Source organism: Thermobia domestica, chromosome 14 (assembly GCF_964235325.1).
Source record: "Thermobia domestica chromosome 14, izTheDome1.hap1.1, whole genome shotgun sequence".
NCBI classification, from domain to species: Eukaryota; Metazoa; Arthropoda; class Insecta; order Zygentoma; family Lepismatidae; genus Thermobia; species Thermobia domestica.
In genome coordinates, this window is record NC_137467.1 from 14,681,097 (window position 1) to 14,705,020 (window position 23,924).

Here is a 23,924-nt window from a genome sequence, read left to right on the forward strand (position 1 = left end):
GTAAGGTATGATCAAACAATTATGCTGTCGAATTTCCTTATTCTTTTAGTAACATAGGTCTTTGCTGTTGCATATACGTAGAGATCAAGTCAAAAAATCAAGTGTGCACAAATTAAGAATATACGAGAGAAAATATAAATGGTTTATATTTTTTGTCTCTTGCTTTTTTGTAATAAACCCTTCAAAGATGAACATGTTTGCAATGGCCTATTTTAGCCTTGTTTTACTTTACATACTTATTGTGTATTTTATGATATTAACGAAAGATGGAGTATATCTGTTAGTATGTGTTGTTTGAATCTTCTTTTATTTCTATGCATTCATGTGCATTCTTGGAGGGAGAGAAAATAAAGCTGTTTTGAACTTCATCGACTACACAGTACACACCGTTATTATTCTTTTAAAAAACTGGAAGTAGAGGCAGTGTGTCTGCCACGCGGAATTCGGTAGGTCGATCATATAGCCACGAACTCCCGCAGCCCATCCTAAGTCCTGCATCTCTTCAGACCCACCAGGCGAATGCCGGAATTGTACCTTCTGTAAGGCCAAGACAACTGTTTTCCACATCCTTGTCCCTCCCTTATTTCGGTCTGAGCTTTAGCTAACTAAAGAGTTTAAAGATTGAAAATTATTGTCCAAAAAATGTCTACATTGCCCAGTTCTTATTTTCATTGTCCGCCCACCCAGCAACTGGGTCCGCCTCTTTCCGCCCACCCCATCAAACGTTTCTGGCGCCGTCTTTGAGTTACTACCAAAGCAACCCTGTGAACATTGCTACAATGATGAGGATCAATTGTGGCAGCATCTTTGTATTTCATTAAAGTAGAAGCGGAAAAGCCAGAAGTATGGCAGTACCAGGCATTACAGACAAGGCATTCTTTCCTGTTTTCCTTCGGTGGCGTCGAATGGAACTTGTTGAGAGAGTCTTTCCTTCAATGTTTAGACCTATCGATTTAGCTACAGTTCTAATGGTTACCAGTGCTTTGCGGTCGGATATATTAAAGCGGTCTAGTAATGAAGTTATTTCTGGGATCAAAATGTATGAGGAGAATTGTAAACTTGTCAGTTAATCAATGGGTTTGAGATACCGCATTTCAGACAATAGAAAAACAAGAATATTGTTCAAATATAGACACTATTATATGATTATTGTATCCATGACCACATATTTCATGAAATATACATAATAATTTCAAAGATCTACTAAAGTAAACGTTTTGGGGAGTTTAATTATGCTTAATCCAGTTCATATTTCGCACACAAGTTCTCAGTACTATCAAATGGAAGTAAGACACAACGTGTCTCGTTATGTAGCTGAAACTTAAAAAAATTGATGATGATGAACCACCCTTATATAGACAAAAGTCAGAGGGTACTCATCTTCCTCCTGTGTGTACTATAGTTGAGTTCAAACATGTTAAAGGTGAAGTTTTCACTGCCAGCATTGTTAAAACATAGTTTTTAGTGGGAGTAGGGTGGATGGGAGTTAATTACATTGACGAAGATTAGATTTTATTGGGGATAAAATGAATGGGAATTGATTACATTAAAAAAAAAAAAGATTTTATAGGGTATAGGATAGATGGCAGTTAATTACATTGACAATTAAAAGATTTTAGTGGGGATAGAATGGGTGGAAGTTAATTATATTGACGAAGAAAAAGTTTTAGTGGGGATGTGATGAGTAAAATTTAAATTGATAAACAGTGTTTTAGTGGAGATATGATGGATGGGAATTAATTACATTGTTAGAAAAAGAATTTAGTAAGGATAGGATGGATGGAAATTACAGTGACAAAGGGAAGGTTTTAGTGGGAATAGAATAAATGGGAATTAATTATGCTGATGAAGAAATGGTTTTAGTAAGAATATGATTGATGGAAATTAATTACATTGATAGAAAAAGGTTTTAGTGGGTATAGAATGAATGGCAACTAATTATATTAATAGAGAAAAGATTTTAATGTGGATAAGGTGAATGGGAATTAAATACATTGATAAAGAAGACGTTTTATTGGAGATAGGATGGATGGGAATTGATTACATTGACAATGAAAAGATTTTTAGTGGAGATGGAATGGATGGGCATTAATTACACTAACAATGAAAATGGGCAGAGTGCCCAAATTCAGTTTTTGAAGTAATGTAAACTATCCTCAGAAAACACCTGTTGAGATCCTATTTAAGTTTCTTAATTAGACTGCTAATCTTCTTAACGCTGTAGCTGTGTAGACTTGAAACGATTTGTAACAAAAATATAAATATTGTGTGTTAATTTTGTGTTTTACTTGAGATATTGTTTATATTGTTCCATCTAGAAAGAAGACTAGCAGTTTTATTAAGAGACCTAAATAGGATCTCAACAGGTGTTTTCTGAGGATATTTACATTACTTCAAAAGCTGGATCTGAATAGGTTGCTGTCCTTGGATTTAATCACTTTTGGGTCTGAGTTTTCTTTGGGTAAAGTTCGTTCGTGCTTCACAAGAAAATGTTGCATTAATAACTGCAGCATAACATGATTCAATTTAAGTAATTACAGGGAGAAAATTTTTACAGTGGTTTATTCCTTTTATTAATTTATTGTCAGGGATGTTCATTGAACAGATAGGAGGGGGAAATTCGAAAAAAAGAAAACCCAAAAGGGCTAGCGATATTAGGCACCTAAGCGAGATCGATGTAGATTTATTTTGATAAGAGTCTAGAGTGTTAAACATATCTTTTCTGGAGAATTGATATTTTGCTATTGGGAAATGTTGTGTAATTAAGTCGTAGTTATTGTTGAACAATTTTATTTATGTTGTAGGTTCTGCCACGCATACGTAAGCAGGCGGGCAGCAAAGAAGGTGCTGCAGTGCTGGGAATCCACGTGGAAGGACCTTTTATAAATGTCAACAAGAAGGGAGCGCATCCTGCGCACTGCATCCAGCAACTGGATAAAGTACGGTACAGATAATGTTTTATAAGATTTGATGTCCTCATTCGTGTTTGCATGTTTGTTACATCGTGTGTGTCGTGCATGCGGATTGCATGGGATTTAGTGGAAGAGATGAGTACTGTCCCCTTCAATAAATTCGGTTATGACAAATAAAAAGAAATTTATTGTTTTTCTTTCATTTTATTGCCTCTATTTGTCTGTGAATTGGTGTATTCACTTTTTTTAATTCCTTTCTATTGAGTATTTTTTTATTTGTTCAGTTTCTGGTGCATGGTTGTCTAATGACTGCAGTATTTCGTCAATGTACGAGGCGTGGTCCTGTAATCCAGTATTCTCGGAGTGAGATGGTGTAGTACAGAACGGCCTATTCTGTGAGGGCTGATCTGGCATGTTGGTCTGTGCCAGAGATGGGGCCGCGGTGGCTCAGTAGTAGAGCGTTCAGCTCTGGTGCTTGGGGTTCCGGGTTCGATCCCAGTCCCGCCAAGTGAACTTTGTGGTGGACAAACACCGTGTGCGTGGGTTTTCTCGGGGTTCTCTCGTTTCCTCCCACTTCCTTCATTCCACCATTTCATTGATTACTCATCATCACGGTCTCCTTTAGCCTAATCGGCATAATCGTGGGACGTAAAACCCAAAGATTTCATTTCATTTTTTTCTGTGCCAGAGATGTCCAAACTATCAAATCCAGAACTCGCGTTGAACCGGCCTCGAACTCAATAATTGAGCGCGAGCCCAGTTGAGAAAAGTGAGGCCGAGCTCCAATGAAATAAACGAGCGAGAGGTCGATTGAGAACGGTGAGCCCGAGCGCGAGCCCTATTGAAAGAAGTGAGGCCGATTCCCAATGAAATAAGTAAGCATGAGTTCGATGGAGGAAAGAGAGCCCGAGTCCTGTTGAGATTAGTGAGTGCGAGTCCAATTGAGAGAAATGAGCGCGAGCCCAATTGAGAGAAGTGAGCCCAAGCCCTAATGAAATAAGAGCAATAGTTGATTGAGGAAAGTGAGCCCGAGAGCTAGTCCTATAGAGATTAGTAAACGCGAGTCCAATTGAGAGAAGTGAGCTCAAGCTCCAATGAAATAAGAGGGAGAGCTCGATTGAGGAAAGTGATTGAGCCCTATTGATATGTGAGCGCAAGTCCAATTAAGAGAAGAGAGCCCGAGCACGATTGAGATCATTGAGCCCGAGTGAGCCAATCTATGGTTCATGCACCCACCGGATTTAATCTCCGGACGTGGTTCGGAGCCCACATTAATAATAATTCGTGTTCTTCATATTTTTCGACAAAGTGGATACTTTCAAATATCTAGGATCAACATTATCAGTGTGTTGATGTGATGGACAAATCGCGTATGCGTGGGTTTTCTCGGAGATTTCCCATTTCCTTCTACTTTCTTCATTCCACTATTTCATTCATTTCTCATCATCACAGTCTTCTTTAACCTAGCCGGCATAATCGTGGGACGTAAAACTTAAAAGATTTCAGTTCATTTTTCAACAGTATTAGTTTAACTTCAGTAGCCCTCATGGACCAGGCAAACGAAGCAATATCCCGTTGATTCTGACAGATTATTTGGCCTCAAGAATTTACAAGCATTAAAAAAATGTAATTTTGTTTAAAAGTTCTCTAAAATGTCTGGCGGTACCAGACAAAATATCAGGTGTTCTTATTGCTTTATTTATTTATTATTGAAAGCTTTTAAGTTTTAATTTAATTATTTTTCAGTTTTATGTTATTTAATAAGTTTATTCACACTCTTTACGATATTCTTCACCATTTACTTTTAAATTTTCGTAAATAACGCAAAAACAATGAAGATAATCGTAAGTTTAGAAATTAAGTCATCTGATATCTTTGATTTAGTATTTAGTAGGAAATAACTGCTTGCTCTTGAAAACAGCCATTAGTACATTCATTTATTTATTTAAGGACTGAAATTATATCTTCAAAATAATAAGAATGATAAGTATTCAAGTACTTAATCTGATTACGTCATGAAAAACAAAAATAAAATAAAATAAACCTTATTGTTTTGACAGTTCTTGCTACTGCCTTTTTGAAAGGAATTGGTCGCACATGTACATCTTCTCCATCCATGTGAAGAAATTTTACACTGTTATGTACAAACTGGAATAAAATTAAATAATAATAATAATAATAATAATAATAATAATAATAAAAGAAAATTTCAAAAATTATTCTTTTCGTAGTGTGTTCCATATACGGGGTGTTTGTAAAAGAACTCCCCAGTTTTAAGTATAAATTTAGTTGGGAAATGAATGAAAACTTATATCATTGAATACATATCATGAAAATAATTCCTTCAAGTTTTGTTTAATGTTGGTAGACTTTAACGTGGGATCCATTTGTAGCCCTGCACACGTCGAGACGATATTTCACTTCTCGCCAGGTATTCATCAACATTTCAGGTGTAACTGTCTCAACCAATGACGGATAATTTTTGCTGTAGGTGGTTCACCACCATACTGACGTCTGAAATTACGTTGCACTGTTATAACTGACTCAGTTTTCACAAGCCAAATAACACACTGCGCTTTCTGTTGCGGAGCACACATTGTTGCTGAGTTGCTCTGCACTGCACGCCTGCCTGGACTCAACTGAGGAAACAGGAAAAAAACAGCACTGGTGCCGTCTCAAGATCAAGCAGACCTGCCAACTGCAGGGGAGCTAAACTTGGAGAGTTGATGAATCAAACACCACAAACTAGAATAGTGTATGTCACTTTGTACAGATTCTAGGACACATTAAAACTAGGGAGTTCTTTTTCAAACACACTGTATTTTCTTTATGGAGAACTACAAATGGCAGATTTCTTTCGTAATAAACACTTCATCTTTTGCGCAAACTTCTTATATCAGATAAACTGCAAATCATTGAACAAAGCAGCCTAACTGAACGTATTGGCATCATCAGACACTATCTTGAAGCTAATATGTTCAGCGATTTGTATTAAGTTATTTAAGATAGCAAAGCACGTATGAACTCGTTACTAATGAACTGGCAATGAGTTAGTGTCTCACTTGTTATCAAGTTAAGAAATTGATGGGATACTTGAAAAAATGAATATTTTTGAGGTTATTATATCTGTAATTGGAGCCAAGTTAAAAAAAATTCACTGATCAGAAATGGATTTTAATCGTAGAAAAAGTTGCGTTTATAGTAAGATCGGTTTTCATCTGTTTCTTATTTTGCTAGGTCCTCTGGGTTACCACGTAGAGTTTCTTCTGCAATTTGGCAGCAAGAAACAGAAGAAAAATAATGTTTTAGTTCCTAAACTGTGCTGTCAAGCGTTCATATATTTTACATATTAGAAAGTAATGCGTATTATTTAGTTTCTCCCCCAAATCTCTTGGTAGTGACTCTGGTTCACTTAGCACTTAGTAGTGATTATGGTTCGTTATTTGTAATTGTGATGAGTATGAACAGTATGGACGCATGACATAAAAACTACAGTTCATAAAACACGAACTAACCTGTGCTAGGTGATCACTGAGAAGCACGAATGCTATCTAATCGGGTCAGAGCAGGAGCGCAGCAGGAGTGCCCGAGCGCTAGCTAGGGGGTGCGTTCGTAGGGAGCAGGCGGTCAGCGATGATGGGTATACGCATAAACGAAGTCGTTTACGACTGCTCACTATAAGTTACAGTACCGGCTCCGGAGCCGTCGATGGATTTGGAGAAGATACCATCCGAAAGTAAAGATACTTTAAATGCCATCCGAAAGTAATTTTTTTGTTTCAAAGTGACTAATAACTTTGGAAAGAAAAGAAAAAGTGTCTTTACTTTATTCAAAACCCGGTCATAAATTATAATTAACTAGTAAATGGCAATGATGGATGAGTTAAATAATTCTTAAATCTAGCAAGGAACTTTTTTCACGCAATTTACTGCGTGTTGTCAACATTGATAAATTTTGCGAAATTTTTTGAAGTCCAGTGTTTTATTTATTTAGTTCGAAGTGTTTTATTTAATAACTGGTTAATAATTCATACGAATTCTTTCTTTAGCAATACAGCCAATCGTACTAGGATTTCGTTGAAATTAGAGGTCTTACTTAAAATATTTCTTGAAACCTTAAGGGAGACATAAATCTTCGTTTGGATTGGAATATGTTTTAACAAAGCAGTAGCACATTTGTATGACAGAGATAGAAATTCTGCATAGTATCTTATATGACTGACATTTACCTTCCATATATGATATTCTCTTTTGGCTGTTTTGACTGCTTTTCACATTAAAAAAAAAAAAAAAAAAAAAGTATGTTTACTGTGAAGTAAATTAACGTTTCAAAGAATTGTGCGAGGTGTGATCAAACAATACGGTGAATAATTTTATTAGAAACATAGTAATAAGCTTACATGGAATTTGATTTAATCTTCAAAGTACTGTCCTTGGCCAGCAATGCACTTATCCCAACGTTGAATTCATGACTGGAAGCATTTCTGGAAGGCTTCTTTTGGAAGGGCATTCAGCTGCTCTGTCGTGGCCCTCTCAATTTCAGGAATAGTGTCAAAATGTTTTCCTTTAAGTACGGTTTTAATTTTGGGGAAGAGCCAGAAATCGCATGGTGCTAAATCTGGTGTGTAAGACGGATGTGGATAAGCAGGAATATTTTTCGGCCAAAAACTTGTGGATCAAAAACAATGTGTGGCACGGTGGGTTTTCATGATGAAGGAAGAAGTCGTTTGCTCATTTAATCGGTGGTTAAAATGCTTTTCACGGACCCTTGCGAGATGTCCAGTTCTTCGGAAAGCTCTCATGTAGTCATTCGCCTGTTTGAACATCTTTTGTGCCACTTTTGCACGTTTTCACACTGATTTTGACATTTTGTGAGCTTCTTTGGCACTTCCTTGTAGTTTAAAACAAAACTTAAATGTTGATGCGCGACAGACACTCTTAACATGCTCACTGTTCTGCCTCTAGAAGCCAACTGACACGTCATAATTCATTCAAACTCGAAACTGACTATCCCAAACATTCAGCCTATCGGGCTTTCTTGTTGAAATGGATAAAACGATGATAGGTGGCGCTGTTCAACTACATTCACCGTACGTTTTGATCACACCTTGTATCAGTTTCTACCAACATAAACATAAGTAAATAAAATGACACTTTGCAACTGGTTACTCAGAAGAAGTTTTCTTTCTTTCTTTTTCTTTTTTTTTAATAAGATACATTAAAAGGAGGCAAAAATAAGAAAGAAAAAATGTATTCATATTCTTTTATTTCAGGAGTTTTCTACTTTGGAAGAAGTATATAGCAGTTTAGATAATGTATGTATCGTTACTTTAGCCCCTGAGCTGAAGGGTGCTCTGCCTGTTATCAAGGAACTGACTAGCAGAGGTATCACCGTGTCTGTAGGTAAGTGTTTATATGGGACTGAGCTAACAAATATATTCTTAATTTTTCTGTACACTACGACTTAAACCTGTCACGTATGAGGGATGAAATTTGTAGGCGAGCACACTATCCATGGAAGGAAGGTAGGAAGCGGTCTGGGACCAGGGCTGCCAACTTTTCAAACCTGTTCACACGTACATTCACAGCTTGAGGCCTCCAAATTCAGTTTCATTAAATTAGGACCTTATTTCAATTGAACACATCAATGTATGTCTTATATATATATATATATATATATATATATATATATATATATATATATATATATATATATATATATATATATATATATATATATATATATATATTTAACCATATAACAGAGGAGTAAGTAGGCCGGACGCAGGGAAGTGTTATGCTAGAAATAGCTACCGTGGCGCTAGATAATTCAGCACCGGAAAACAAAATTGCTGGTTGCATGGGAACTAGACAATTACTATCGGGCTTCGGGGTTAGACAAAGTTACCACTCTGTTCGTATCTTACTTTGTGATTCTGATCTCAGTAGAGCTGGCAAATAAGACTAATTTTTATTTTATTTATTTATTTTTCTAAATGATAACAAAAATGATCGAATTGTTGCTTTTAACCAATAAGAGAAAACAAGTGTCAGAATTATTAGTTCACCCGTACGTTTTGAATATCAACCTGTACATCCGTATCTGAGTTGTGAAACACGCACAATTCGGCTAAAACCCGTACAGTTGGCAACCGGGACCTGTGTGTCAGGCACCATCTCGGCATTTGCCTGGTGTAAATGAGGAAAAACCTCCCTCAGGATGACTGGCCTGAAAAAGTTGTCACACCTTTGCGATCGAGTGTCGTCACTTGAATTCGAACCGAGATCGTTAAACTATTGGTGATCACCTATGCTCAGTAGCTAAAAAGTTGTAGATGGAGAGTTATATATTAGGTTAGGTAAATAGTATTGAGCCTTGTAGGTGAAAATTAAGAATACTTTTAATGTTATTTGAAAATTTCATTATTAAACTACATATGCACCATTTTCTCCGAAAGGGCCGTGGTGGCTCAGTGGTAGAGCGTTCACCTTTGGTGTATGGGGTCCGTGGTTCGATCGCAGCTCGCGCCAAGTGAACTTAGTGGTAGACAAACATCGTGTGTGTAGTGAGGGTTTCTCGGAGTTTTCCCGCTTCTTCCCACTTTATTCATTCCACAATTCCGTTCATTTCTTATCACCGTCTCCTTTAACCTAGCCGGCATAAGCGTGGGACGTAAAACTAGAAGATTTCATTTCATTTTACAATTTTCTTCGATGAACATCTGAGATTTCTGGGGGGGGGGGGAAGGTGACACGTGTTATTCATAGGTCTCTTTTGAAACTAACTTAACACAATTCAGGGAGTTCAGCAGAGACCGTAACAAATGATAGTCTGACAGTGCCAGATCCGTCTACGGCATAGCGTGGGATCCAAACTACATGAGCTCCTGCCGGGAAACGAACAAGAGCCTCCCGCGCTGAAAGAGCACACGCTAAGTACATAGCCACGAGGGACCTATATGTGATACTTTCTTAAGAATGCTTGGAAATTTAAATTTATTATTTTCAGCACTCTTTATCATGTTTCTTAACTCTGATGTGTAATGTTTGTTTTTGTCATGCCAGTGTTGGATTCCCAGACTTGTCAGATTAAAAAAGCAGGACACACCATGAAGGTTTATAGCATAGTATAGTCATAGTTAGGGCTCCCGTATCTCTAGCCTAAAATACCGAGACAGGATTGAAAATATACAGGATATGCATAGCTCTTTTTCTTCATTAATTATACCTTTATATTTACTGAATGTGGGTAAACGCCTAATTTGAGCGTTTCGCCAATTCAGCAAATCTTGTTTGTGCTTCGTACTTTTGATGTGATCCACAATATCTGACTTGTCACCGTGATTGAAGCTAAATATTGATCTCCAAATGGTACTCTACATTTTTAGTTAATTCGATCGAACTTCCATACTTGGACACTCTGCTTTTATTTTGGGTGAAAACTTACACTTTCTCTTCGTGTGACGGTACACACTTTACTTCACGGTGAAGGCCACAGCAACATACAAGTTTTAAGTATGATTTCACAACAAGGCTTCACCCACCATTAACTGTAATCGACAGCTGTTAGTCGCGTACCTTAAAAAGACTGTGTTGCTCCGTAACGCTACAAACTGAGTAGATGATTTCTATCAGTTGAGTATCAATGACCTTTACTCTCTCTCTGTCTCTCTCTCTCTCTCTCTCTCTCTCTCTCTCTCTCTCTCTCTCTCACTCACACGAATTATACGAGGGATGATCGAAAACATAAAAAGTTTTATGTTATTCACTGTAACTTAACGAAAATGAAATGAAATCTTTGAGTTTTACGTCCCACGGTAATTCCGGTTAGGCTAAAGGAGACGGTAATGATGAGAAATGAATAAAATGGTGGAATGAAGAAAGTGTGAGGAAAAGGAGGGAACCCCGAGGAAACCCACGAGCACGGTGTTTGTCCACCACAAAGTCCACAGAGCGCGAGCTGGGATCGAACCAGGGACTCCAAGCACCGGAGATGAATGCTCTACCACTGAGTCACCGCGCCCTCTGTAACTTAACGAAAATTTATAGACATCTGTCTTGGTACAGATTTGAAGACTTCGGAGTTTGATCATCTATACCCGAGAAGTAGACATTAAAAATGGTGACTCTTCTGGAAAATTGGTCAGGAATAGAAATCAGGTCAGTGGAGCGGTTCCTGTGAGCCAAAAACACCACCTGCTGACATTCATAGACAGATTTTAGAAGTGTATAGGGAGAGCTAAATTCCAAAGCAACATATAGGGAAGTGGTGTCTTGTCTTTAAAGAAAGACGGATCAATATTGTTAATGACAAACTTGGACACAGCGGTAGACCCAGTACTTCAAGCACTGACGTTACGCTTGGAACGACTAGAGCACCCCTTCTACCACCCTGACATAACCCCGGTGACTTTCACCGTTTCTCAGTTTTAAAGCAGAAAATGCCTGGCCACCATTATCTGGCATGCGATTATGTCAAAACCGCTGCTTCACGGTGTCTACGAGAACTTGACGCAGATTTCTATGCAAATGGTAATGGTATAGAAAACTTTATTTGCTATTGTGATTAGCGGTTGAACATAAACTGTGATCTCATCGAGGACTGTTGTTGAGTACCCTTTATCATCAGGAGTGTTAATCTTCCAGCTATGTCCCACACATAAGCAGGGCCGTGCTGGGATACTAATGAGGGCGGTGGACAAGTCTACTAAAAGGGCGCCTATACAAAGGGAATATATATATATATATATATATATATATATATATATATATATATATATATATATATATATATATATATATATATAGAGAGAGAGAGAGAGAGAGAGAGAGAGAGAAAGAGACTTTGAAAGAAAGTATGGGTGTCATTTTATATCAAAATCATCACCAAATTTGTTTTAGTATTAACGTAAATAGAAATCCTCTTTACTACAGAAAAACTTTTTAGTTCCTGTAATAACATTTCTGTCAAATAAAAAGAAGCTAAATGTATCAGCAACTTAATATAGCACGCCTATGGACGCAGGAGGCTCATTGCCGCGTTTACAAAAGCTCTCCATTGATTTCTGTCCTTAGAAAACTGAACCCAGTTTCTATTTTATATTTCAATCTCTGCGAGAACCATTTTAATAGTGTCCTCCCATCTGCGCCTCGGTCTTCCAAACGGTCATTTTCCTATTTGGATTTCCAGTTACAACTTCGAAAGCGTTTCTAATTTCTTCCATTCTGGGTATATAAAATGACCATTTGAGCCTCCAGACTTGATGGCCCTAACAATGTTTGGTAAACGGTATAAAATTATGCAGTTCCTCCTTATGAAGTTTCCGCCTTTCCTCATTCCTGTTCATTTTGGAGTTCGAATATTGGTTTAAGAATCTTGTTTTCAAATACTTTCAGTCTGCAATTTTCCCTCAGTCAGTTACCATGTTTCGCAACCATACAACACAACAGGCATAATTATCGTTTTATACTTTGAGCTACAAATTCCTCAACAGAATTAGCGATAACAAAAGATTTTTAACTGAATAATAGCTCGAAATCCCTGCTTTCAGTTGACATCAAATTTTTTAGTGATTATGGTTTTGGTCTGTTAATAATGATCTTAGATATCTGAAAGTAGCCAGTTTGTCGAAAGAAAATATTATTTGGTATTTTAGCGGATCAATAAAATGCAGTATTAGGATCCCGACAAACTTCCATTTATTCAGTTTTCTCTGTATTTACTTTTAAGCCTATATCCCTGCAAGCGTTAATTAAGATTTTTGCATTCCTTTCTATTATTCTATCATTACTTATTAAATTTACATCATCAGCATACGCCATAACCTGGTAAATACAATTCAGCTCTAGGACCTGATTGCTGTCTTTGATTCTCCTTATCGTGTTCTCCAGAACAAAGTTAAGTAATAATGACGACAACGAATCTCCTTGTTTCAGGTCATTCTCAACGTGAAAGCTCGTGAACAAGAATTTCTCTACTCGAACCTTACTTTGGGATTCATTTAAACATATCTTTATTAATCTACCTTTTTCGGTATTGCAAATTCTGTAAGTATGTTGTACAATGTTTCCTCCTACTAGAGTCTAAAGTCAATAATTGATGTGACAGGATGTTGTATTCTCTCATTTAGTTTCAAGTATTAGTCAAATGGTAAATATCTGGTCGATAGTTGATCGATTTTACCTAAATCCGTTCTGATAATCTCCAATAATTTCATCTGCGTATGGAGTCAATTTTACTAATACAATGTTTAAGAGGATTTATTGGATGTTGACAGAAGAGAAATGTCTCGATAAGTATTAAATCTGTTTTGTTGCTTTTCTTCTGAACTGGAACAATGATTGATTCTCTTCAATCTTGTGGTAATTCCTCCTTGTTCCAGATAATGAGTTTGTGTATCTTGCTATACAATTTTTCTCCTCCAGCTAAAATTAAGTCAACCAGAATTTCGTCTACACCCGGAGATGTGTATTTATTATGTTTTAAAACAGCGATTTCTATTTCTGTCTGGTTAGGTTTGCTGCATGCATTTCACTTTCTCCACGCGCATTAGTTTTTGGCTATGTGTTAAGCAAATCGTCAAAGAAATCTTTCCATCTATTTAAGATGCTATCTGTATCTGTGAGAACTGTTCCTTTAGGTTTCTTTAATATATAAGCACGAAGTTGATAGCCTTTCTTAACATTGTTGATGCCATTGTTGATGCATTTATACATGTCCAGAATGTTTTTGTTTTCACTATTATCTTCAAGTTGATTAATTTTAACTTTCAAAAGTTGCGTTTCTTTGTTCTAGAAGTTTTAGAAGGTTTAGAAGTCACTGCCAGATGACAATGAAATTTTATGTAGTTATTTCGTTCGGATTTTGTAGCCAACGCAGTTTCTTCTGTTTTCTCTTCTCTGTTACTTTAGTACATTCCTGAACCATGAATGCGTGCTACGTATTTCTGCGTGCTCCAATATTTCTTTTGCTGAAATTTTAATGTTATCTCTAATTTCAACCAAGTATCGTGAACACTAGTGCACTCCGAACCTTCTAAAACCGAGAATCTATTCGACACTTCAATCTGGCTCCCCTCTCACCTGACTCTCCTCTATTTAAAAAAAAAATAAACCGCTTCGTTTTCAGATATTGAATATTTCCTTTATTCAACGATAGTCTCTCTCTTACTATCACAATCAACTCCTCTGAACGACCGAACATCAGTTGTGCTAGACTGTTCTTTTCTGTCTACTAAAACATGATCAGTTTGAATAAGTGTTTTTTCCATCTGATGAAGTCCAAATATATTTCTGAATGTCACGATGTTGGAATTTTGTAATCTTCACGATAAGGTTTCTGGATATTGCACAGTTCACGAGTCTAACGCCATTGCCACAACCTTCCTTATGCAAACATTTATTCCCTATAATCGGTTTGAAAATACCCTCTGGTCCTACCTTCGCATTGAAACCGCCTAACAGAATTTTCATATAGTATTGCAGGAGATAATCAAATTCCCGTTCTATTCTTTCGTAAAAACTGTATTTTATTAAACGCCATCCTTATTTTCTGTTGGGGCATGTGCATTTAAAATAATATTACACCACGACCCTTATGAGAAGTAAAAGAAAATATATAATTAACAAATTCAACCTATGTAATTGCTGATATTACGTATTCGTTTGTGAACGGAAAGCCCTGTTTCTAGTTTGTAATTTTTAATTTGTTCCCCGTAAAAGAACGTAAATTTCCCGACTTGACTCCTCCATTTCCTTCTCATCTAACGTCCTGATATCCCACTAGGTCCAACCTCTATTTCTAAACTCATTTTTTACAAATTTTAACGCGCCTGTCCTATAGAGACTTCTTACATTTTATGTTCCAAATCTCATGTCGATTTTACTTTGCGGAATTCGTGCCAAGTTATCAGTTCTGATCCAAGGACTCTGCGAACTTATCTGAACAATCCCTTTTTTACAGGATGAGGTTGTTAACCTCACACCAAATTCTCAAGCTGGATTATCGCCCCTTGTCTGTCCGCGACTGCTTACTCAGTATATTCGCAGCTAACCTTTATATCCCGGAGGCCTTCTCCTTGATCCACAACCTGAGGACGCGTCGTGCCGTGGTGACAGGAAGACAACATTTTACTGAAATTAATACAGCTATATTTCAGAAATACAACAGGTACTGATTATCCGAACACTGCTTTAAAACTCACAGGAACAATCAATATGCTCGCATATATGGATGCATATTAAGACTGTAAAAGCTTCGATGCCGTAAAAATCGTAAATTAGAGACTAGTGTCAGTATAGTATTACATAAATGCATCATACGTTTGACTATCCGAACTATTCTTGATATATCACATTGTTTCGTTTTATAGCTATATAACTTTATAATAGTTTTGTAAGTGATTATACTCTTTACCTGTTCTTGCCAATAGCAACTGTATGAATTTATAATACAAAACTGAAATACAGAGAATAAAATTTAAAAAAAAAAAAAAGGTGATATTTCGCAGGGCATCCTATGTAAAGGGCGCCTTGTATTCTTCACAGGTTCTGTACTACCAGTCAGTATTTGAATTTATTAAACAAAGCTGGTATACAGGATAACCAAAACCACTTACCTAAAATGTGATGTTTCATAGGGCGCCTTATGTAAAGGGCGCACTGTACCTTTCATGGGTTCTTCGCCAACAGTACTGTGTGTATTTATTGTACAGAACTGTGCTATACAGAAGAGTAAATAAAATCGTTCATCTTTGATGTGGTCTCGGAAAGGCGCCTAATGTAAAGGGCGTACTGCACCTTTCACGGGTTCTTTACCAATAAAACTGTAAGAATTTATTGCTAAAAACTTGTACCATTATTTATACTGTGATATTTCGGAGGGCGCACCGGGACACGGGTATACAGTACAAAAGGATAGATGTGTAAATCCGGGGCTGTCCCGGCTAAACCGGGACTTTTGCGATCCGTATACCAGTGTAAGTTATTGACAACTGCAGCAAGTGTGGTATACTTCAAAAGCTTCACTGAGTAAGAATAGCAGTTTTTGCAGTGTATTTTGCAAGATTTCTCTCTTTGTTCCTCAAAGAATTAAAGCTTTATTGAGATTGTATTGTTTGTACATATTCACTGTGTTGTTTAGAAATTAATCAAATCATTACATCATCGTAAACCTTAAAAAAACTTGATATGGCTTTTATTGTAGAAGAATATGATTGGATTGAATTCGATCTTATTTGTGAGAGCATTGTCAAAACAATAGAAAGGTGACTATAAAAAAACGTAGTAGTAAGGAAAGAATGAAAAAAGCACTGAGATGTGTTCTTGCATATTTGTCTCCACATATCTCCTTGCCTGCTCGGAGCATGAATGTGGATGCGACATTCTTTTTTGCTCCGAGACGGCGGTGAGGGTGTCAACAATGTTAAAACAATGAAATTGTGTTCGTATCTAAACTTAATTTAGCTTGTTCGTTCAGATGTGTAAAATTGTTAAGCATGCATTTCGGTGTTTATGTTATTATTCCTCACCTTTTATTGTTTTCGTAATGCTCTTAGAGCGCACTCACGACAAATATGTGGTTTTGATTTTTGAAAAATTTATTGCCATAAATGATTATGCTTTTTTGTTCTAGGGCATTCAATGGCTGACCTTCGTGAAGGGGAGTTAGCAGTGCAAAATGGAGCTTCATTCATTACTCATCTATTTAATGCGATGTTACCAGTAAGTTCAAAGTTTCTTTACTTTCAGATTGATTGTTAAGGTGATTTCTTGTGAAATTCGACATACTAGAAAGTGTAGAAAGCTGCCTAGAAACTATTTAAGATCCATGTGTTAAAATCAGAATGCACTTGTCGTGAAAATAGCGACATTTTGTTGGTATTATTTGGTTTTACAACCAGAAACTGAAACTTTGCTTGCTTGTATTGCTGTAGTTAAAAAATATTTAAATCTATGGAAAAACTGTACCTGACTTCCTTGATCTTATCATTACGTTATTACTTTATTTTTTTAAGAAGTTTGGTTTACCAAAATCCCTTTTTATATTTTACCCTGTTTATCCAGGTGTCCATTCAAATTCTTTACCCTGTCTTTGCATGTGTCCATCCAAACTCATTTATATATTTACCCTATCTGTCCATATGTCCGTTCAAACTCCTTTATATAATTACCCTGTCTGTCAATGTGTTCATCCAAACTCTTTTATATAATTACCTTGTCTGTCCATGTGTCCGTCCATTCTTCTTTATATATTTACCCTGTGTCCGTGTGTCCGTCCAAACTCCTTTATATATTTACCCTGTCTGTTCATGTGTCCGTCCAAACTCCTTTATATATTTACCCTGACTGTCCATGTATCTGTCCAAACTCCTTTATATATTTACCCTATCTGTCCATATGTCCGTTCAAACTCCTTTATATAATTACCCTGTCTGTCAATGTGTTCATCCAAACTCTTTTATATAATTACTTTGTCTGTCCATGTGTCCGTCCATTCTTCTTTATATATTTACCCTGTGTCCGTGTGTCCGTCCAAACTCCTTTATATATTTACTCTGTCTGTCCATGTGTTACGTCGAAGGTCCGTTAATATTTACCCTATCTGTCCAAACTCATTTATGTATTTACCCTGTTTGTCCATGTGTCCATCCACCCAGTGTCGTGAGAACGAGTGGGGAGTTACTTGAAAGATTAGTGAACTCCGGTCTAGAAAGCCAGCATCGACGGCCGAGGGGAGTTGATGTGTTGTGCACTCTCGTTACTACGATGGCATGAATGTCAGATGGTGGTTAGTAGGCCCTGGTCCCGGCTCCTAAAGTTTTTTGCGCCAGTTTTAGGCAGTATTTTCTCTGCTAAAAGACGTATGAAGCAAGAATGATTCCTGCCGGTTATGAGGATGTTATTAAAATAACGGGGGAGAGGGCTGAGCGTGTCTGTAAAAGGGATGGTTTTATTTTGTGATATCTAGATAATACATATATTTTTGTCGGAGCAATAAAATCTGTCCATATTAGAAAGGTTTCAGTGTAATGTTGAATTAAAAGTAAAAATCTATAAAAAGCATAATTCAATCCGTTGCGTTGTACAGATATAGAAGTTAGTCGCTAACACACAGTAAAGAAAATATTTGATTTAAAAGTAGACGTTCAAACAAATGAATGGAGAAAAGATTGACACCGAACATCATACGGATAATAAGATGAAAGAAACACTGCTCTCGGTGTGGATAGTATTTGGTTTAAAAATAGAACAAACTAGTGAACAGAAAAAAATTATACAATGCCGAACTTAATAACATTTGCTTGTCACCGAATGTCACATGGATGAAGACGATCGAATCATATTAGATGAGAAGAAACTACTCGCAAAGAAAAAAGACTGTTGGATATAGTAGTTAGTTGCTGGAGTAAAATATAGTATGGAGCAGGTACATGCTTTGCCATATGGAGATAGTATACCTAAGTATATTCTGTGGTGACATTTATGTTAATTGGAATAATTTGAGTGCGCGAATAGTGATTGTAGTGTCCACTGTGTGATTGATTTATTCTAATAATCGAAGTTTTAATATCAGTCACATTCTTTTATGTTGAAGTCAGTGTGTAAGTTCCCTGTAATTGAGTTGGAAAGAGAATATAGAGAGTTGTCAGATTTTTGAAGTGTAAGACTATCCGTTACATAACAACATAACAATAACATATGTCTATATTTTCATTTATTGTCGATAGTGTCTGAAGAAGGATATGTTAGATATTCGAAACCGTTACAAATTATAGAATGTAGTTAAAAATTATACTGGATGCAATTAGCTAAGGATAGAAGTCAGTGGAGAGCTTTTGTGAACGCGGCACTGAACCTCCGGGTTCCATAGGCCATAGAGTTAGTTAGTTAGTTAGTTAGTTAGTTAAAAATTATACTTAAGCACAAAGAAAAACGCAGGCGTACTACATTTTATATTGCAATATCCCTTCATAGTTACAAACAACACCACATGCTTCAGCAAAATGACCAGTACGCAGCCGATGAATGTCATATCCGAAGAAATACTGGGAGGACACGAAGAAATCCGAGAAGAACACGAAAAGTCACAAAGAGAACCCCTACAACCCCTCCAAAACTGGACGTCTAGAAGCAGAAGTCATCAGTCTCCAGCTGATCACATTCTCCCTTTCTCTCCAAGTTGCTCTGGGCGAGATATACTCCCTAACCTTACCTTACGCTACTACGGCCAAGAGGTTGCTTACCAATCTTCGCGCTGCACTGGGCAGAAGATACTATCCCACTTCTGTGCTGCTTCAAGCAAGAGATTCCTAATCAACAACCATCCGCGCTGCTCTGGGCAAGAACTCTAACTTAAAGGATTATTAGAGACATTACTTATGTGTAACTCAGCGTACAAAAACTGTATAGAAACATCTAATATAAATAAAATAAAGAGTTTGTTTGTCTTTGCGTCTGTGTGTGTGCGCGGCCTGGTGACCAGACGATTGGACCGAGAGTTACCAAATTTGGGTCACGGATACCTTGGTCCAGGCACCAGACCAAGACGAAGCGTTTTTTTTTTCAAAGTGGGGGGAGGATACCGAGACATGTAAGAATGATCCAAAATAACCGATATTAGTGTCAAATCCATAGTTTTCGCGGTCGCTGAGATCAATTGTGATACTTTAAATTCAGCTACAATTGAATGCGGGCCGAGTTCACCTGCGGGGAGAGGGGTTACCGAGACATGTAAAAATAATCCAATATGACCGATATTAATGTCAAATCCATAGTTTTCGCGGTCGCTGAGATGAATGGCGATACTCCCATAGGCGTTGATTTCCAAATACACCTCGCATGAGAAGAATGGGTATTTCAGCTAGTTTATAATAAATAGATGAGGGAAAACCTATGTACTGCTTCTCTACCATATATTACAGCATTGTAAATTTGTGTATTGCTAGAAAGTTCGTTTGTAAAATAACGTTTCTTTGTTTCAACTGCAGTTTCACCATCGAGATCCAGGATTAGTTGGTCTCCTAAGTAGTGACGCCATACCCCCTGGGAAAACCGTATACTTTGGTATCATTGCTGATGGCATCCATACTCATCCTGCTGCTCTCAGAATAGCACACCGAACTCATCCTGAAGGTATGTTTTTATAATTCGTTTCGTTGAATGTTCAGTTTTCGTGTTCGTTTAATGAAAGTCACTACGTAAATGAGAAGGTATTGTGCCGACGCTAACTTTAGTGTGAAAATCGAATCAGGCTTTCTTTAGTCCATAACCTGTGTGCTTTCCTTCCATGTATCAAATTCCTCCGTCTGAAAAAAAAAAAAAATAATAAAAAAAAATCTTTATTCATAAATATAAACCTGCTTTAAATCTAGATTGGGGCAACCTTGACAAAATGTGGCTACCTACCGTTGATGTATATTTTTTGGTTCTGACAACAGTGACGTAGCATAGACACCATACTCAACTCTCATACTCATATATTCAAACTCAACTCTTTCCTGTCACTGTTCTGTGCTCGTTCCTTTTAGTGCCCATTTTTTACGTTACTTTCATCTCATTTATATTTCTCTTACGAGGGTCACTACGAAAGTTTTGAGATACGCATTGTTGTGGCACAGTATTTGAATTCTAACAATTGCATTCGGTAGTGGTATCCAGAGCGAAGAAGCGAAGCAAATTTCAACTCGCTTGATTTGGTGGAGGCAATTCTCGACGCGTCTCTGACATTGTTACTGGTGATGAAACTTGGATCTATCAATTTGACCCTAAATAAACCCCCGTCTACAGTTTGGATCTTTCCAGACGAAAATACACCCACAAAAGTGAAGCGACCGCAAAGTGTGGAGAAGAAGATGGTCGCAACTTTCTTCTCCAAATCTGGCCATGTTGCAACTGTTCCACTTGAAGAACAAAGGACTGTTACTGCTTAGTGGTACACCACTGTTTGCCTAACAAAAGTATTCCAGAAGTTTCGGGAACGGCGTCCAAGAACTGGATTGCGTGGGATCCTGCTTAATCATGACAACGCGTCCGCACACACGACCAACATCACAATTCAGTTTTTAGAATCTACGGAGGTCAAACTTATGACTCATCCGCCGTATAGCCCTGACCTGGCCCCGTGTGATTTTTTTTCTGTTCCCCAGGATCAAAGATCGCATGCGTCGGAAGAGATTTTGCAGCCCTGAAGAAGCTGTAGTGGCTTACAAGAATGAACTTGAAGAAAAAGACTGGCAACACTGCTTCCAAAAGTGTGATGCAAAAAGTGTGTACAGTGTAATGGTGAATACTTTGAGAAAATGTAAGTGTTAAATTGATTTTAAGTATGTAAGTTATTTCACATCTCAAAACTTTCGTAGTGACCCTCGTATTCGTTTCTATCCTTGTTAGCTACTGCTGAAGAAGGAACTAGCTTGTTGTTTCGATACGCCTGGAGAATATTTAGTTTTCCCACGGGAGGATATATTGATAAGTAACCAATTTTTTGTTAATTGAAATTACCCTCTCATGAGTCTACATACAGAGTGGCCTAAAAGTAGGTATACAGACCTACATATATAAAATATAGAGGACTGTATACCTACTTTTGGGCCAGTCTTTTTTTTTTTTTTTTTTTTTTGAGAGGCGTATTTAAAAATTTATTTATTCATTTAAGAAAATAAAAATTAAATTTAGACAAGGGATGGTTAAGTAATGAATGGGAAGCAATAATTAGAAATTTCGCACAGCAATGACATAGCAACAAAAAGGCCACCATGAGCTGGCAACGTTTCACTAAATAACAAACGAGCAGATAAATCGACTCCGCCATATTGCAACTTGCATCATCACCATTTGACATGTGATCATTGAACTTGGCAAAGTGTGGTCCAGCATCGATCTTCTTTGGTAAGTCCGTTCCATTTTATTCCCTGGTGGTTTTATTTTTTTTTTTTCTTTCTATTCTTATCCTCCGTAACCAAGACTCAACGGGAGAGTCGAAAGCTCAGTACAGCTAATATTCTGGAATGACAGAAATCTGCAAGTAGAAGGACCTGTAAGCAGTTATTATTTGTAGATACTACTTAACTAATTGTTCTATTTTTTAAAAATATTCTTTGTTGCCAAAAATATTCACCATATTCATATATATATATATATATATATTAGTGATGGGCAAAACCGGTTTTTATAAAAACCGAAAACCGGTTTCTATAAAAACCGAAACCCGAAAAACCAACATTTCGATTTTCTCCAAAAACCGGTTCGGTTTTTCACCGAAACCGGTTTCGGTTTTCTCCAAAACCGGTTCGGTTTTCACCGAAACTGTTTTCGGAGAAAACTTTTCGAAAACACATAAAACTATTTCTGTGGAAATGGATTCGGTTTCCGGAGAACAACGAAACACCATTCTGGTCAGAAATAACAAATTTTGGAACAAAACCGGAATCGTTTTGAAGAAAACCGAAACCGGACCAGGTAAAAACCGAACCGGTTTTGAAGAAAACCGAAACCGGTTTTGAAGAAAACCGAAAAACCGGTTTTTGTGCCCACCACTAATATATATATATATATATATATATATATATATATATATATATATATATATATATAATAGAGAGAGAGCTCAGGGATGGCCCTTAAGAATGTAACTTGATTTTTCAGGTCTTGTTTTGGTGACAGATGCTATATCACCGATGGGTCTACAAGAAGGAACACATCATATAGGGCAGATGATGGTGGATATTAAGGAAAACGTAGCAATGATTTCTGGGACAAATACGCTTTGTGGCAGTATTGCTACGATGGATAGTTGTGTGCGGTTCTTTAAAGAAGCTACAGGTATGTGAAAGTATTTGTGAGGAAGGAGGGAGTATAAAGTTTGGAATTAATTTTAATAAGAAATCGTACGCCGCTGATTGGATCGCATGTTTCTCAGAGGCTGAATTGGGAGAATGAGTTAGGTTGACAAGTAAGAATTCTGGAGAGGCCTAATACACGAAGAAATAAATTAAAAAATAAAAAAGTAGATGATCCATATTATCTGTCTCTCTCTCACACCAACAGCAAGAAGTGTCTCACGGATTTTGCATAATTGAATTGATGTTAACTCTGTGTGTAATTTCAATCTAAATAGTTGCATATTATGATTTCATTAACATTTCCTTTTTTTCTCTCTGTGGTTTGGAGGTTTGTTTCTTTCGAAATTTCTCAAGACTTAGTTTATTTTATAATTTTGTTTGAAGTAATAAATTCTCAAATACACTTTTATAGATTTAAGCTAAGTACTGACGAGTCGAAGTTCTCCTACAGACAAAATGCCATTATTCCTGACATTAAGTCACTGGTAATCGTATATGATCTTAAGTTAGCTTTCATTCATATCGCACGTGACAAATCGGTTCGCACACTCACTCCGTGTCACTGGTTGCTTGGCGTTCTAGGTAAAAAGCTTCTACCCATCTTGCGTCAGTTCGATGTGGCAGAGCATTATTCCCTAACGTTTATACAAAGTCTTGTTGACACTAACTCGCATTTCTTCCTCCGGAGAATGGCCATTTTTATTTAGAATTGCTGTTTCACTCTGGTCATTTGAATTTTACACCACGGCTGACTCACAGCTGTTTTCCCAGCAGCCTTTGCTCACAGAGCCATCTATTGGCCAGAGGGTAAAGTACTGGTGTCAGGCTTCCTTCCATAGTCTGCATTTTCCTTCCATATTTGCATATTACTGTGTTGCTATGACCTATTTTGATTGTTTATCTTAATGAGAAAAGTTTTTGTGATATGTGCAATAATACATATCACAGGGCTGCTTGGGTTTTCTTTCATGATTCCTACCAACAAAATATTCATTATGAATGTTCTTTCGGCTGTACAGTGTGATGTTTACTCCATAGGATAGTAAGCCAAGTAGAGCAAACATTGCATTAGAGAGTCATTAATCGAATTTTTCACCCGAGCGTTAACGATGAAACAAGTCACCACAAATTAATAGCTTCTCACACCGCTAACTACGCATAGGCGAAAATTC

At 37.1% G+C, this 23,924-nt stretch overlaps 1 protein-coding gene across 1 annotated transcript in view; it reads left to right on the plus strand.

Moving 5' to 3' along the window:
• The window catches only part of LOC145669539 (N-acetylglucosamine-6-phosphate deacetylase), a 63,240-nt gene that overhangs the window by 29,116 nt on the left and 10,200 nt on the right, over window positions 1-23,924 (plus strand). The window contains exons 3-7 of the mRNA XM_081737725.1: window positions 2,805-2,939; window positions 8,185-8,314; window positions 16,545-16,633; window positions 19,900-20,044; window positions 22,556-22,732. Coding sequence (XP_081593851.1) covers window positions 2,805-2,939; window positions 8,185-8,314; window positions 16,545-16,633; window positions 19,900-20,044; window positions 22,556-22,732 — 676 coding nt within the window. The remainder of the gene's footprint in view (window positions 1-2,804; window positions 2,940-8,184; window positions 8,315-16,544; window positions 16,634-19,899; window positions 20,045-22,555; window positions 22,733-23,924) is intronic.